Here is a 15922-nt window from a genome sequence, read left to right on the forward strand (position 1 = left end):
GTTCGCCCTCCAGCTGTTGCGAAACCGCAACTCCCATCATGCCTGGACAGCTAAAGCTTTGGATTTGGCTGTCCAGGCATGATGGGAAATGTAGTTTGCAACAGCTGGAGGGCCGACGTTTCGAGATCCATGATTTAATATTTGGTTCCCCTCTTCGAGCCAGAGTAAATGATCACAAACAAGCTGTGGCTTTCACTTTTGTGGATTCAATCTACGTATCATATACCAGCCACTGCAGGTGGGTTATATAGCAGGCTGAATCCTCCATCAAATTCAGCTTTCTGCCTGGATTTTGGGACCCTGACACTAGTGATGTCACGATACCAAAAATTTTGAGTTCGATACCGATACTAACTTTTTTATTTCGATACTCAATACCGGTTCGATACTTAGTAAAGTATAAAAAAAAAAAAAACAACACAGGGGTAGAAATATAGTCACTAGTCATTATCATTAATACAATTCTGCTCTTCCAAATAGCCTGATCACTAAAACAGCTCTGCTATACCAAGCGATAAGACAGCTCTGCTGCACCACCCATCACTAAAACAGCTCTGCTATACCAAGCGATAAGACAGCTCTGCTGCACCACCCATCACTAAAACAGCTCTGCTATACCAAGCGATAAGACAGCTCTGCTGCACCACCCATCACTAAGACAGCTCTGCTGCACCACCCATCACTAAGACAGCTCTGCTGCACCACCCATCACTGAGACAGCTCTGCTGCACCACCCATCACTAAGACAGCTCTGCTGCACCACCCATCACTAAGACAGCTCTGCTGCACCACCCACCACTAAGACAGCTCTGCTGCACCACCCATCACTGAGACAGCTCTGCTGCACCACCCATCACTAAGACAGCTCTGCTGCACCACCCATCACGAAGACAGCTCTGCTGCACCACCCACAACTAAGACAGCTCTGCTGCACCACCCACCACTAAGACAGCTCTGCTGCACCACCCATCACTAAGACAGCTCTGCTGCACCACCCATCACTGAAACAGCTCTGCTATACCAAGCGATAAGACAGCTCTGCTGCACCACCCATCACTAAGACAGCTCTGCTGCACCACCCATCACTAAGAAAGCTCTGCTGCACCACCCATCACTGAGACAGCTCTGCTGCACCACCCATCACGAAGACAGCTCTGCTGCACCACCCACCACTAAGACAGCTCTGCTGCACCACCCACCACTAAGACAGCTCTGCTGCACCACCCACCACTAAGACAGCTCTCCTGCACCACCCACCACTGAGACAGCTCTGCTGCACCACCCATCACTGAGACAGCTCTGCTGCACCACCCTCCACTGAGACAGCTCTGCTGCACCACCCTCCACTAAGACAGCTCTGCTGCACCACCCATCACTAAGACAGCTCTGCTGCACCACCCATCACTAAGACAGCTCTGCTGCACCACCCATCACTAAGACAGCTCTGCTGCACCACCCATCATTAAGATAGCTCTGCTGCACCAGTTACCAAGATTGCGGAGGAAGAGAAGAGGAGGTTACACAGGATCCCACACACTACAGCCGATCTTATCTGCTCCTCTCAGCCCCGGCCACCTCCCCCACCTGCCAGCCGGCTGGATCCTCACATGTGCAGCACTTCCCCTGGCCTCCTCTCCCGGATCTCACAGACCCCCGCTCTCCCTCTTCATCCTCCCCACCTCCAGCCTTCTCCGGCTCCTCTCCCGGACATCCCGCTCTCCCTCTCCGTACTCCTCTCTCCTGGACCTCCCGCTCTCCCTCCAGCCTTCTCCTCCGTCCTCCTCTCCCGCTCTCCCTCTCCAGCCGCTCTCCTCCGTGCAGCTCCGGCTCCTCTGCATAAATCATCTCTCTGATAACAGTCTGGCGGAGCCGGACTCTGTTATCAGAGAGACACCAGCAGCAGGGGTCTGTTACACACAGTAGCCGACCCCGCTGTATATGGAGCGGACTCAGGAGGGGTCAGATGCCGCTGTCAGTGTGACAGCGGCATCTATATACTTAAATAGCCGGCACTATCAATAGCTAAGTGCCGGCTATTTGAAATTGGCGCCAATAGGAGCGGAGGGAGGGAGAGCAGAGGAGGAGACTGCAGGGGGCAGGGGGAGGCACATAGAGAACACGGCCAGCGCTCAGCTAGCCGCTCACCGTGTTCTCAGCTTAACTTAAAGTTTCGATACCAGGAAATCCTGGTATCGAACCGTTTTTTTGCCCGAAATATCGATAGTAGTATCGATATTTCGGTGCATCGTGCATCCCTACCTGACACATGGTCAGCTGATCTGTGTCTGCTAGCATTATTATTATTATTATTATTATTATTATTATTATTATTTTTCATTACATTTCCATTGCCTTTTGACAGCCAAAATTTTGTTCTGTGCCATCAACTTTATTATGTCAATGGGTTCAAATCCATCAAAACCATGACTCTTGCCATAACAGAAGACAAGAGAGCTTCATATTTATTGTCAATTGATCCTAGGTGCATTTTTTTTTTACTTAAGCAGGTATCTATAGCTTATAAAGTGACGGCATATTAGGGTGGTGGTGTCCAAATCTCTAGGACCCCCAACAATCATGATAATGAAGGGTACCCAGTGCTTAGGTGGCACTGTATCACTTCTGATTTTTTTCTTTGCACAGCAGCACCCACTTGGCCAACAGCCAGAGCTGCTATGCTTAGGAAAAACAATAAAGGGGAAGCAGATGTCGGATCTTTCACTGATGATTATAATATGCATATTAATGTGATGTGCATCACTTTATCAGATAGTTGTACACCTTAATTATTTTGTCTACTACATTTTTAATGCTGATAGATGTGAGTTGAATAAGGCGATAAGTCCAGATGGTGTCCACCCCAGGGTTCTTAAGGAACTCAGATCTGTAATTGCTGCCCCCCTAACAGATGAGGAGTTGTTCCTGATGATTGTAGAATGGCCAGTATTATACCCATCCACAAGAAGGGTAGTAGAGAAGATCCCAGTAACTACAGACCAGTTAGCTTGACATATGTAGTAGTAACAATAATGGAAACACTGGATCGCATAAAAATCAACAACTTGATGGATCCAAACAAGCATGGCTTGACTGCGGTCCGACCAGTCTCATTGATATCTTTGATTATATCACAAAGTCTGGACTTCAGCAAAGCCTTTGATACAGTTCCCCATAAAGGGCTGATAGGAAAGTTAGATAAAATTGGACTTAATCCCTGGATAGTTCAGTGGATTTGTTCTTAGCTGAAAGATAGATATCAGAGGTGTATTGGTGTATATTCAGAGCAGAGACTGGTTACAAGTGGTTTGCCACAAGGGTCTTTTCTGGGTCCTATTCTTTTTGACATAGAAGTGACATAGGAGAAGGTTTGGTAGATAGGGTTTGTCTGTTTGCTAATGATACAAAAGTGTGCAATAGGGTTGATATTCCTGGAGGTGTCAGTAATATGGAAAATTATTTAGCTTTACTAAATATGTGGTCCAAACAATGGAAACTGCAGTTCAATGTTTCCAAATGGAAACAAATAATGTACTTGGGGAGGAGGAATTGTCTATCTGAATATGATTTAAAGTGTCACTGTCATGAATTTTTTTTTTTTTTTTTGCAGAAATCAATAGTCCAGGTGATTTTAAGAAACGTTGTAGTTGGGTTTGTTAGCCGAAAAATGAACTTTTATCATGAAAAAGCAGTTTGAAGCTCTCCCCCTGTCTTCATTGTTCTCCTATGGAGAGAGGGAAAAGAGAAACCAAAACAGGACAACAAAGAGTTAATTAAAAGCTACTTTACCGTCTGTCCTCTCTCCTCTGATGTCACCAGGACCTCTCTGACCTCTGATTAGCCCTTTGAATAGCTCCCCTGCTGAGGAATCCTTTGTTCTCTGTTTTCTGCTGTTGACATTTCTGCCCCTTCTCTTTTCCCCCCTCCCCTCTTCATAGAACAGACAGGATGCGTCTGATTGAGATTTCCTGATTCTGAGCAGTGGATGACAGAAAGAAGAGGAGGGGGGGACCTTGGAAAAGGCTTTTTAAATGCAGATAATGGCAGATTTGCCTAATAAACCCAATTACAAAGTTTCTTAAAATCGCCTGGACTATTGGTTTTTGCAAAAAAAAAAAAAAAAAAATCACGACAGTGACTCTTTAACCTCTTAAGGACCCATGACGTACCGGCACGTCATGGATCACTGTCACTTAAGGACCCATGACGTGCCGGTACGTCATCCCTTTAAACGGGCGCCGCGGCCGGCCGGGTCCCGATCGGGGGAGATAGCCTGCTATAATACATAGCAGGCCATCTCTCCCTGTCGGCATGGAGGGTTGTTAACCCCCCCCATGCCGACGATCGCCGCTATTGGCTGATAAGCCCATAGCGGCGATCGGAACCTTTCCGGGCCATCGGTGGCCCGATGACCCGGAAAAAAATGGCGGTCGGTGCTGTCCGAGGACGGCACCGACCGCCATTACTGTAAAAAGTAATGGTCTTCACGGTACCACCGTCCCGATCGCCGTGAACGGCCGGCCAGCCGGCCGGCCGTTCACGGCGATCAAAGTCCCCACAAGTAATAAATACCTGCTCCGGACCCCTCAGCTAGGTAGCTGAGGGGTCCGGAGCAGGTATTTGTACATTACTCACCTGTCCCGGGGTCCTGATCGGCGTCTTCCGGGTTCCCGGCGTCCACTTCCTCTTGTCGGGACTTCGGCTTCTTCCGTGAGTCCCGATCGGCTGTTTCCGGCTCCAGCGTCGTCTATTTTCGTATTTTTCCGGCTCCAGCGTCGTCTATTTTCGGATCTTGCGCTCTGCTGCCCCCTAGCGGCTGATAAGTGTAATACACGTATCAGCCACTACAGGGATGTTCAGAATGTAGTAAAAAAAAAAAATTTTTTCCCAATTTTTTTTTTTTCTATTTTCCGCACCCTATCGCCGCTGAGTGTTGATCAGCATCGCACGAAAGTGCGCTGCTAATCAGCAACTCCTCCTTTTTGGCGTAGGGTGTTTTTTTTTTATATCCTACTGCCACGGTCTGCTTATAAGTGCCGAACATAAGTGCGGCATTCATCAGCAACACCATTTTTGGCGTAGGTTTTTTTTGTATACTTACTGTAAAAAACACGTAAAAAAACACTACATTACACCACACTACATTGAATAAAGTTTTACACTACACCACTACATACCCCATATACCAATCCCCATATAAAGATGGCCCCCAGGGTGTTTTCGGTGTCGGACGCATACATTATTATTGCCTCCGACACCGAAACAGCCAGTGAGGATGAATGGGGGGTCCTTCATTCCTCCATTCATCCTCATCCTCCTCATCATCCAGTGACGTGTCTGGGAGTAGCGTAGCGTACGCTGCCCCCCAGACACGTCTTTTCCGCCAGTACCGTCCCAATAAGAGATGACGGTATGGCGTGAAATTCTACAAACTCTGTGAGAGTACCTCAGGGTACACTTACAGATTTAGGGTACGTGCACACTGCGGAATGGCGAAGGATAACCCTTCGTGCATTCCGCAGCTGGCACCCGCCGGCGGACTGATGCAGGGGCGCGTCTCCGCCTGTGTCATAGACTCTATCCTATGCATGGGCGGATTCCATTATCCGTCATTCCATCAACACGTTGGACGCAGAGCGGAATCCGCCCGTGCATAGAATGGAGTCTACGACACGGACGGAGACGTGCGCCTGCATCAGTCCGCCGGCGGGTGCCAACTGCGGAATGCACAAAGGGTTATCCTTCGCGATTCCGCAGTGTGCACGTACCCTTAGAGTGTATGAAGGAAGGGACACCCGAATCCAGCCCCAGATGCCCCCCCCCCCATCCTCGGAGTTAGTGGGGAGATCGTCCGGGAACTGATCTTCCCACTGCTGGATAAAGGTCACCACCACCCGTACGGGGATAACTTTTATACCAGCACCCCCTCTTCTGGTCCCTCGCTGCCTGAGCTACTGTAGCTTGCGGCACGATCCGAACATATCAGAAATAGTAATAGCGCCCTAATATTTAGCAGCCATGGAGCGGACCCAGCGCTTCTGGATATGAGGGACCCCGTATCGCACCAGGACAACATTTTCCAGGTGACGTCCCCCACACTGGAGAACAGGAGACCCCAGAAGAAGTGCAGAGTGTGGGGTAACAGGGGGATCAGGAAGGACACCATTTACCAGTGTGACACCTGTCCTGATCCCCCCGGCCTCTGCATACTGGATCGCTCCAAGGCGCACTACACGTCATTGGGGTTCTACATTATCTAAATTCTGTCCCTTATTCCTATTTCAGGGGTCACGTTGATCCAGGGATTATTCTGATCGCCATTATGGAGTCGGGAAGGAATTTTTCCCCTGTGATGAGGCTACTGTCGTCTGCCTCACGAGGGGTTTTTGCCTTCCTCTGGATCAACACAGGTTGAATTTGATGGACACCTGTCATTTCCAACCTTATAAACTAATAATTGGCCTAATACCCCCAAATAAATTAGAATTGTCCCTTTTCCCCAGCTAAGTAGGTATGGCTGCCATTCCCATTAGAGGATGCCATGATGCAATTACAAAGCCTCTGTGCGGCCAGGACAGTAGAAACCCCCCACAAGTGACCCCATTCTGGAAACTACACCCCATAAGGAATCTAACAAGTGGGGCAGCGGGTATATGGCCCCCTGGTGACGGCCACATTTGGGACGTGAAAATGAAAAAAATGGTATTTTTTATTTTCACGGCACATGTCCTACACATGTGCCCATCACTAGTGGGGTCCATATGCTCACTGCACCCCTTGTTAGATTCCTTATGGGGTGTAGTTTCCAGAATGGGGTCACTTGTCGGGGGTTTCTACTGTTCTGGCAGCACAGGAGCTTTGTAATTGCGACATGGCCTCCATCCCCCATTCCAGCCTCTAAATGGCGCTCTGTCCTTTTGGTGACTTGCCCTGTGCCCATATGGCAAATTATGTCCACATGTGGGGTATTTTCGTACTCAGGGGAAACTACCCTACACGTTTTGTGTTCATTTTCTTTTTTAACCCCTTGTGGAAATGGAAAAAAATCAAGGCTAGACCAACATTTAGTGTAATTTTTTTAAAATTTTTACTCTAAATCATTGATCTTGTCTTGATTTTTTCATTTTCACAAGGGGTTAAAAGATAAAAAAAAACACAATGTGTAGAGCAATTTCCCCTGAGTACGGAAATACCCCACATGTGGACATAAAGCGCCATGCGGGTGCAGGGTAAGCCTCCAAAGGGAAGGTGCGCCATTTGGTTTTTGAAGGCTGGATTTGGATGGAATGGATTTCGAGGGGCCATGTTGCATTCAAAAGGCCCCTGTGTTGCCAAGACAGTTAAACCCCCCACAAGTGACCCTATTATGGAAACTACACCCCTCAAGGAATGTAACAAGGGGTGTAGTCAGCATATGGACCCCACTGGTGACGGGCACAAATGTGGAACAATGTGGCGTGAAAATGAAATATTAAATTTTTTACACTATAATGTTGGTCTAGCCTTGAATTTATCATTTTCACAAGGGGTTAAAAGAGAAAAAAACACACAAAATGTGTAGAGCAATTTCCCCCGAGTCCGTAAATACCCCACGTGTGGACATAAAGCGCCATGTGGGTGCAGGGCAAGCCTCCCAAGGGAAGGAGCGCCATTTGGATTTTAGAGGTTGGATTTGGCTAGAATGGATGATGAACGCCATGTCGCATTTACAGAGCCCTTGTGCTGCCAAAACACTGTAAACCCCCCACAAGTGACCCCATTCTGGAAACTACACCCCTCAAGGAATCTAACAAGGGGTGCAGTGAGGATATGGACCCCTGGATGACGGGCACATTTGTGCCATGAAAGTGAAAAAATGAAAATTTTCACTTTCACGTCACATTTTTCCACATTTGTGCCCGTCACCAGTGGGGTCCATATGCTCACTGCACCCCTTGTTAGATTCCTTGAGGGGTGTAGTTTCCAGAATGGGGTCACTTGTGGGGGGTTTCCAGTGTCTTGGCAGCACGAGGGCTCTGTAAATGCGACATGGCCCTTGAAATCCATTCCAGTGAAATCCAGCTTCCAAAAGCCAATTGGCGCTCCTTCCCTTTGGAGGCTCGTCCTGCGCCCGCTTGGCACTTTATGTCCACATGTGGGGTATTTCCGTACTCGGGAGAAACTGTGCTACATGTTTTGTGTTTTTTTTTTTCCTTTTATCCCTTTGTGAAAATGAAAAATTGAAGGCTAGAACAACATTTTAGTGTAAAAAATACTTTAGTCTTTTTTCAAGCCATATTGTTTGGAAAATCTGTGAAGCACCTGTGGGGTCCAGATGCTCACCGCACCCCTTGTTACATTCCTTGAGGGGTGTAGTTTTCTAAATGGTGTCCCTTTAGGGGTGTTTTTTAGGTTTTGGCACCCCAGAGCCTCTGCCAACCTGAAGTGGTACAGTCAAAAATGACCAAAAATAACGGAGCCATTGAAATTCACTAGGCGCTCCCTTATATCTGAGGCTTGTGGTTGCGTCAAATAGCGCAATAGGGCCACATATGGGGTATTTCTATAAACTGCAGAAATGGGGCAATCAATATTGGGGTGCATTTCTCTGGTAATAGGTTTATAATTATGAAAAATATTGGATTACAATAAAATCTCTGCACAGAAAATTAAAATTTTCAAATTTCTTACACACTTAGCTTTTATTTCTGTGACTCCCCTAAAGGGTTAAAAAACTTTCTGGATGTGCTTTTGCAGAGTTTAGGGGGTGCAGTTTCTGAAATGGGGTGCTTCGTGAGGCTTTCTAACACACAGTCCCCTCAAATACACTTTAAACCTGAACAGTTCCCTAAAAATATCTGATTTTGAAATTTTACTGAAAATTTGGAAATTTGCTGCTAATGTTTTAAGCTTCCTATTGTCTAAAAAAAATGAAATATAGTTTAATAAATGCCGCCAACATAAAGTAGACATGTTGCTAATGCTATTTAATATATAATTTATGTGGTATAACCATTTTCTGTATAAGCAGAAAAGTTTTAAAGTTGGAAAAATGCATTTTTTCACAATTTTTCACGCTATTTTGGGTTTTTTCATAAAGATTCGTTATAAGTATCGACTCCAATTTACAAGAAATGTGAAGTACAATATGTCACGAGAAAACAATCTCAGAATCAGCCGGATAGGTAAAAGCATCCCGAAGTTATTAATGAATAAAGTGACACTGGTCAAATTCATAAAATTTGCTCCGGTCCTTAAGGCCATTTCAGGCCCGGTCCTTAAGGGGTTAACCCTTTAAGGACGGGGCCCACTTTCGTTTTTGCGTTTTCGTTTTTTCCTCCTTGTGTTTAAAAGGCCATAGCACTTGCATTTTTCCACCTAGAAACCCACATGAGCCCTTATTTTTTGCGTCACTAATTGTACTTTGCAATGACAGGCTGAATTTTTGCATTTGGTACACTATGAAACCAGAAAAAAATTTCTATGTGTGGTGAAATTAAAAAAAAAAAAACGCATTTCTTTTATTTGGGGGAACTGTGTTATTACGCCATTCGCCCTGGGGTAAAACTGACTTGTTATGCATGTTCCTCAAGTCTTTATGATTAAAACGATATATAACATGTATAACTTATATTGTATCTGATGGCCTATAAAAAATTCAAACCATTGTTAACAAATATACGTTCCTTAAAATCGCTCCATTCCCAGGCTTATAACGCTTTTATTCTTGGGTCTATGGGGCTGTGTCAGGTGTCATTTTTTGCGCCATGATGTGTTCTTTCTATCGGTACCTTGATTGCGCATATACGACTTTTTGATTATTACATTTTTTATTTTATTACATTTTTTCTGGATTTAATGCGACCAAAAATGCGCAATTTTGCACTTTGGGATTTTTTTTTGCGCTGACGCCGCTTACCATGCGAGATCAGGAATGTGATTAATTAATAGTTCGGGTGATTACGCACGTGGCAATAGCAAACATGTTTATTTATTTATTTATTTGTTTACTTTTTTTTTACACATATACTAGAAGCCCCCCTAGGGGACTTCTACTATATATACTTTGATCTCTCATTGAGATCTTTGCTGTATAGATATACTCATCCTACCCCAAGATGAATTCATTGAGGGGTGTACTTTCCAAAATGGGGTGACTTATGGGGGTTTTTCTCTCTGCTGACACTACAGGGGCTCTGCAAATGCACCTGGCGTTCGGAAACTTCTTCAGCAAAATCTGCAATGGAAAAGCTAATTGGCGCTCCCTTCCTTCTGAGCCCCGCTGTGTGCCCATACAGTGGTTTACGCCCACATATGGGGTACCGTAGTACTCAAGAGAACCTGCGTTACAAATTTTGGGGTGCTTTTCTCTCATGTTCCTTTTGAAAATGAGAAACTTTAATCTAAACGTATATATTATTGGAAAATTTTAATTTTTCATTTTTTTACGGCCTAATTTCCTCCAGCCCCTGTAGGGTTAAAATGCTCATTATACCCCTAGATTAATTCTTTAAGGTGTCTAGTTTCCAAAATGGGGTCACTTATGGGGGTTTCCAGTATACAAACCTCCTAAATCAACTTAAAAAAAGAACTGTTCCCTAAAAAAATCAGTTTTGGAAACTTTCACGAAAATGTGGTAATTTGCTGATAAATTTCTAAGCCCCGTAACACCCTAAAAAAGTAAAATATGTTTATGAAATGAAGCCAGAATAAAGAGGACATATCGGTAATGTGACTTAGTAACTAATTTATGTGATAAGACTTTCTTTTTTTAGAAGCAAAGAATTTCAAAGTTCATAAAATGCTAATTTTTTCAATTTTTCATGATATTTTGATGTTTTTCACAAAAAACACACAAAGTAGTGACCAAATTTTGCCACTAATAAAAAGTGCCATATGTGACGAAAAAACAATCTCCCTGTCAATAATTAAGTCTCTGTGAGTACAGTCTGGGAGCATTTCTTTGATAGTAATGATTGCTTTGATAAATCTTTGAATGAAATGTGTCAGTTCTGCAGGAGAGACCGATTCTGGAATGCCTCTAAACTTCAAATTATTTCTTCTTGTTCGGTCCTCCATGTCAGTGACTTTATTCTTTAGTTGTTGTACTTCAGCTTCCAGAGATTGTTGAGCATCAACAAGTAAATTATGGGAAGTGACCATGTCCTCCATTTTGTTTTCAATATGGTCTACACGTTGACCAATGTCTAGAATAGCAGCCTGAATAATGGCGTTTTTCTTTTCTATTCTCTGATCAAGAGAGTCTCTCATAGCAGAGAGCAGTTGTTAATGGAAGAATTTGTGGTTGGTGATTCATTAGCAGGTAATGCATCAAAGCAATCATTACTATCATTTTCTTGGTCAGAGTCTATTGAAATGTCACTAGTTTGCTTGGATTTTTGCTTAACTGGGCTCTGCATAGTGGGAGAGCTGCTAGTAGAGCTGCTGTGCCCATAGGAGTTGTCATGGGGCCGTTTGTGTTCTCCCTCTGCAGCATGGCTGTGCTGAGGGGATGATCCCTCCCCTTTTTCTCTTGCATTCTGGCCGGACAGTATGGCATATTTGTTTATAGTAGGCTGTCCCCTGGCTCCCGATGTGGAAGATGATGTGGGTTTAACAGACTTTTTATTAGCTATGTGTCCTGGGGAGGCTTTGGAAGCCGTGTGCTGCAGTCTCTCTGAGGCTGTGTGTGATGGCGCTCGGTCCCCGCTCCGGGAGCCGGCGCCATCTTGGCTTCCCCTCTGTTGCCGAATCTCTTTAAATTTCGGGGGTTTCCCTGCTTCTTTCTCCCGATTTTGCATTGTAATGAGGTTCTGGGGTGTCTCACCTCTCCTGCTGTGCAGCTGTGGCTGCACAATTTGCGGTCCAAGTCGCTTATTTGACTGTATGAGGCCGGAGCTCACTCTCACACAACCATCCGAGTCGGCAGCTGGCCACGCCCCCCCACGAAAAAACAATCTCAGAATCGCTAGCATACGTTAAAGCATCACTGAACTATAAGAGCATAAAGTGAGACAGGTCAGATTTTGAAAAATGAGCCTGGTATTTTAGGTGCAAATAGGCTTGGTCTTGAAGGGGTTAAAAAAAAACAAAAAACAAGATTTAGCAAATTTGGGAAATGCTCAATCTTCTATCTAATGCTACGCTTACACAAAGCGATAATTCGCCCAATTGATCGTTTAAAGATTTTGAAGCAACGACTTGGTTTTTATAACAATCAGCGTTTAGACAAATAAATTGTTAGGAAGATTGTTACTGCAATCGTTTTTAAGATCGCTTAAGCCCATTTCACACATAGGGTGAATCTTTGAAAGACTGTTTACACAAAGCGATCTGCAAATTTTTAGCAAACGACCACGGACGATTTGAGAATATGTTGAAAGATCACAATGAACGATTTGTCGCTCGTCGTTTGATCGTTCGCTGCGCTTACACCAGCCGATTATTGCTCAAATGTGATCATTTTAAAAAAAAATTCAAACGATAATCATTCCATGTAAACGCACCATATATCTAATTCATTTATTAATATCATAGAACCAGTAAAATGTCAAGATCCAGGTGAATTAAAAAACGGAAATGTTTCTGGTCATTACTTTGGAGTCGGAAGTGAGCTGACGTTTTCATGCAATGAAGGATACAACTTGATTGGAAGCATGAAAGTTATGTGTTTGGAGTCTGGTGACTGGAATGTCGAAATACCCTACTGCCAAGGTACAGAAAACTGTTAAAGGTGATATATTTATAGTAATATCATTATAATAATATGCATTGCTAGTTTTAGACATTTATTGCTACTAATCGTGTGTATCCAAGTTTGTTTTAATAATTTAAAAAGCTTGAGGCTAGGTTCACAAACAATAAAGGCAAAATACGTCCATAAATAAGGAAAAATATTTCTCTTATCTATTAACCCCTAGACGACCTAGGACGTACCGATACGTCCTGGAAGTCTGTGCCCAGACGACCCTGGACGTAGCGGTACGTCTTGAGCTATGAAGCGCGCTCCGGAGCTCAATCAGCAGCCGGCACCTCACCGTTAATGACACGCTGCAGCGATCACGCTGCAGCAATCGTGCTGCAGCGTGCCATTAAATCCTTAAACGCCGCGATCACAGCGCCGCAGCGGCGTTTAACCCTTAGAGGACCGGGCCAATTTCAATATTTGCGTTTTCGTTTTTTCCTCCTTTCCTTCCATTTTTTCACCTAGAAACCCACATGAGCCCTTATTGTTTGTGCCACTAATTGTAATTTGCAATGACAGGCTAAATTTTTTTTATAAAGTACACTGCAAAACCAGAAAAAAATTCAAAGTGTGGTAAAATTTAAAAAAAAAAAACGCATTTTGTTTATTTGTGGGGTATTTGTTTTTACGCCATTCGCCCTGGGGTAAAACTGACTTGTTATGCATGTTCCTCAAGTCGTTACGATTACAACAATATGTAAGATGTATAACTTTCATTGTATCTGATGGCCTGTAAAAAATTCAAACCATTGTTAACAAATATATGTTCTTAAAAATTGCTCCATTCCCAGGGTTATAGTGCTTTTATCCTTTGGTCTATGGGGCTGTGTGAGGTGTCATTTTTTGCGCCATTAAGTGTTCTTTCTATCGGTACCTTGATTGCGCATATGCGACTTTTTGATCGCTTTTTATTAAAATTTTTCTGGATTTGACGGACCAAAAATGCACAATTTTGCACTTTGGGATTTTTTTGCGCTTACGCCATTTACCGTGCGAGATTGGTATCGCCGCGTGTGTAATCGCCCGAACAAATAATTTATCACATTCCCAAACATGTTTGTTTATTTATTTGTTTATTTTTATTTATAACATGGGAAAAGGGGGGTGATTCTGACTTTTATTAGGGGAGGGGGCTTTTTATTAAGAATAACACTTTTATTTTTACTTTTACACTTATACTAGAAGCCCCCCTGGGGGACTTCTAGTATAAGTGCACTGATCTCTCATTGAGATCTATGCTGCATCGATTGCTTCCGGCTGCCGGAGGAGCGATCCTCCCTACTAGACACCAGGGAAGTGCTGCAGTAAGTAATCGCATGCAGCTGTCCACTTTGACAGCTGCATCCGATTACTGTATTATCGGGAACGGCGATCGGACCGTGCCCGCTAATAGCCGTGGTCCCGGGCGACGAGCGGCACCCGGAACCGCGGCGGTTCAGATCGCGGTTGCCGCACGGCCCTGCTCTGAACGTGTGGAGGTGGCCCTCCGTACCGGTACATCCAAGGTCGCCTAGGGGTCCCCTGTCACTTACCGATCGGGACCCCCCGCAGTGTGACTGCGGGGGTCCCGATCGGTAAAACGGACCGCCGGAGGTCTCTCACCTGCGTCCGCGCGGTCCGATCGGCGATCTGTTCACTGAGCCTGCACATGCAGGCTCAAGGAGCAGAGTGCCGATAACACTGATCAATGCTATGCCTATGGCATAGCAGTGATCAGTGTATAAAATGAAAGTAATGTATGTATAAGTCCCCCAAAGGGACTTAAAATTTATAAAAAAATTTCAATCACTAACACACTACCCAAAAACCCCTCCCCCAATAAAACTTGAAATCATCCCCCTTTCCCATTATATAAATAAAACATATATAAATAAATAAATAAACATATAATATACCTTAGCGTGCGTAATTGTCCGATATATTAAATTAAAACAAGCGTCATTGTGAACGGTGAACGGCGTAGAAGAGGGAAAAAAGTGCACGGATTACCGATTTTGTTACATTATATATAAAAAAATTAATAAAAAGTGATCAAAACGTCCGATCTTCACAAGTATGGTATTAATAAAAACTAGAGATCATGGCAGAAAAAAATGACACCCCATACAGCCCCGTAAGTTAAAAAAATAAAACTGTTATAAGCGTCACAATAGGCCCATTTTATTAATAATTAATTGCCAAAAAAAGGATTTCATTAAAAAAAAATATGTAACATTAGAGAATCTGTGTGAACCTGCATATGGTTGTGTTCTGACTGACCTATAGAATAATGGTATCATGTCGCTTTTACCATATAGTGCATTACGTAGACACAGGAACCCCCCAAACGTTACCATATTGCATTCTTTTTTTACGATTTCACCCATTTATATCTTCATAAATAATATATTTGGAATTCGGTCATACATGTTATGGTAAAATGAAAGACGCCATTACAAAGTACTATTCCTGTAACAAACAAGCCCTTACATGGCCTTGTAGATAGAAAACTGAAAGTGCTAGAGCTCTTAGAAGGGAAGGAGGGAAAAGTGCAAAGATCAAAATTTGAGCGGTCCACTGGGTCACTTTGGGCCTGGTCCTCAAATGGTTAATGTACTGAATTATTTGTTCACACATAGTACTTTTCTCATAGTAATTTGGGTCAAAAACACAGAAAAGGTGCAAATCTTTCCATTATAATTTTACTTTGCTAGCTCCACTCCCGGTTTTGATTTAAAATATTGATCAAAATACTAACTAAAACACTATGGGGATAATTTTTTTAACACTGGCATTCTCGTAAATAAAGCCCCGCCTCCATTCACCCCATCGATATACTAAAAGGCGCGTACCACTTAATAACTCTGATGTGACCTGCGTCTGTCATGGGAGGGCAGATAAATCAGACACAAGAAGAGGCCATGCCTCCTCTGTGCCTTAACACCCCCCACCCCAGCCGTCCATCAGATCTGTGCCTCTTGTGTAGTCTACGCCAGGGTACATAATGACAAATGTGAGAACATCTATTACGAAGACAACCACCTGTGCACACATTTGTCCATTGTCTTAAATGTAGCACATACATGTATTTTTCCTATGTAGCACATGCATTTTACAACCAAATTTTGCTTTTATTTTACTTTTTGTGAACCAAGAGGTGAAGTGTGAGTTGTTAAAGCGTATTCCTTGCAGCAATGGCATTAGGTAATGTAAAAGTGGATT

The 15922-nt window shown here is 43.9% G+C and overlaps 1 protein-coding gene across 3 annotated transcripts in view; it reads left to right on the forward strand.

Annotated features, from left to right (window-relative positions):
- The window catches only part of SVEP1 (sushi, von Willebrand factor type A, EGF and pentraxin domain containing 1), a 280520-nt gene that overhangs the window by 192967 nt on the left and 71631 nt on the right, over nt 1-15922 (forward strand). For all 3 annotated transcript variants that reach the window (XM_069962108.1, XM_069962109.1, XM_069962110.1), the window contains exon 33: nt 12514-12690. In XM_069962108.1, coding sequence (XP_069818209.1) covers nt 12514-12690 — 177 coding nt within the window. The remainder of the gene's footprint in view (nt 1-12513; nt 12691-15922) is intronic.

Source organism: Dendropsophus ebraccatus, chromosome 3, assembly GCF_027789765.1.
Source record: "Dendropsophus ebraccatus isolate aDenEbr1 chromosome 3, aDenEbr1.pat, whole genome shotgun sequence".
Lineage (NCBI taxonomy): Eukaryota > Metazoa > Chordata > Amphibia > Anura > Hylidae > Dendropsophus > Dendropsophus ebraccatus.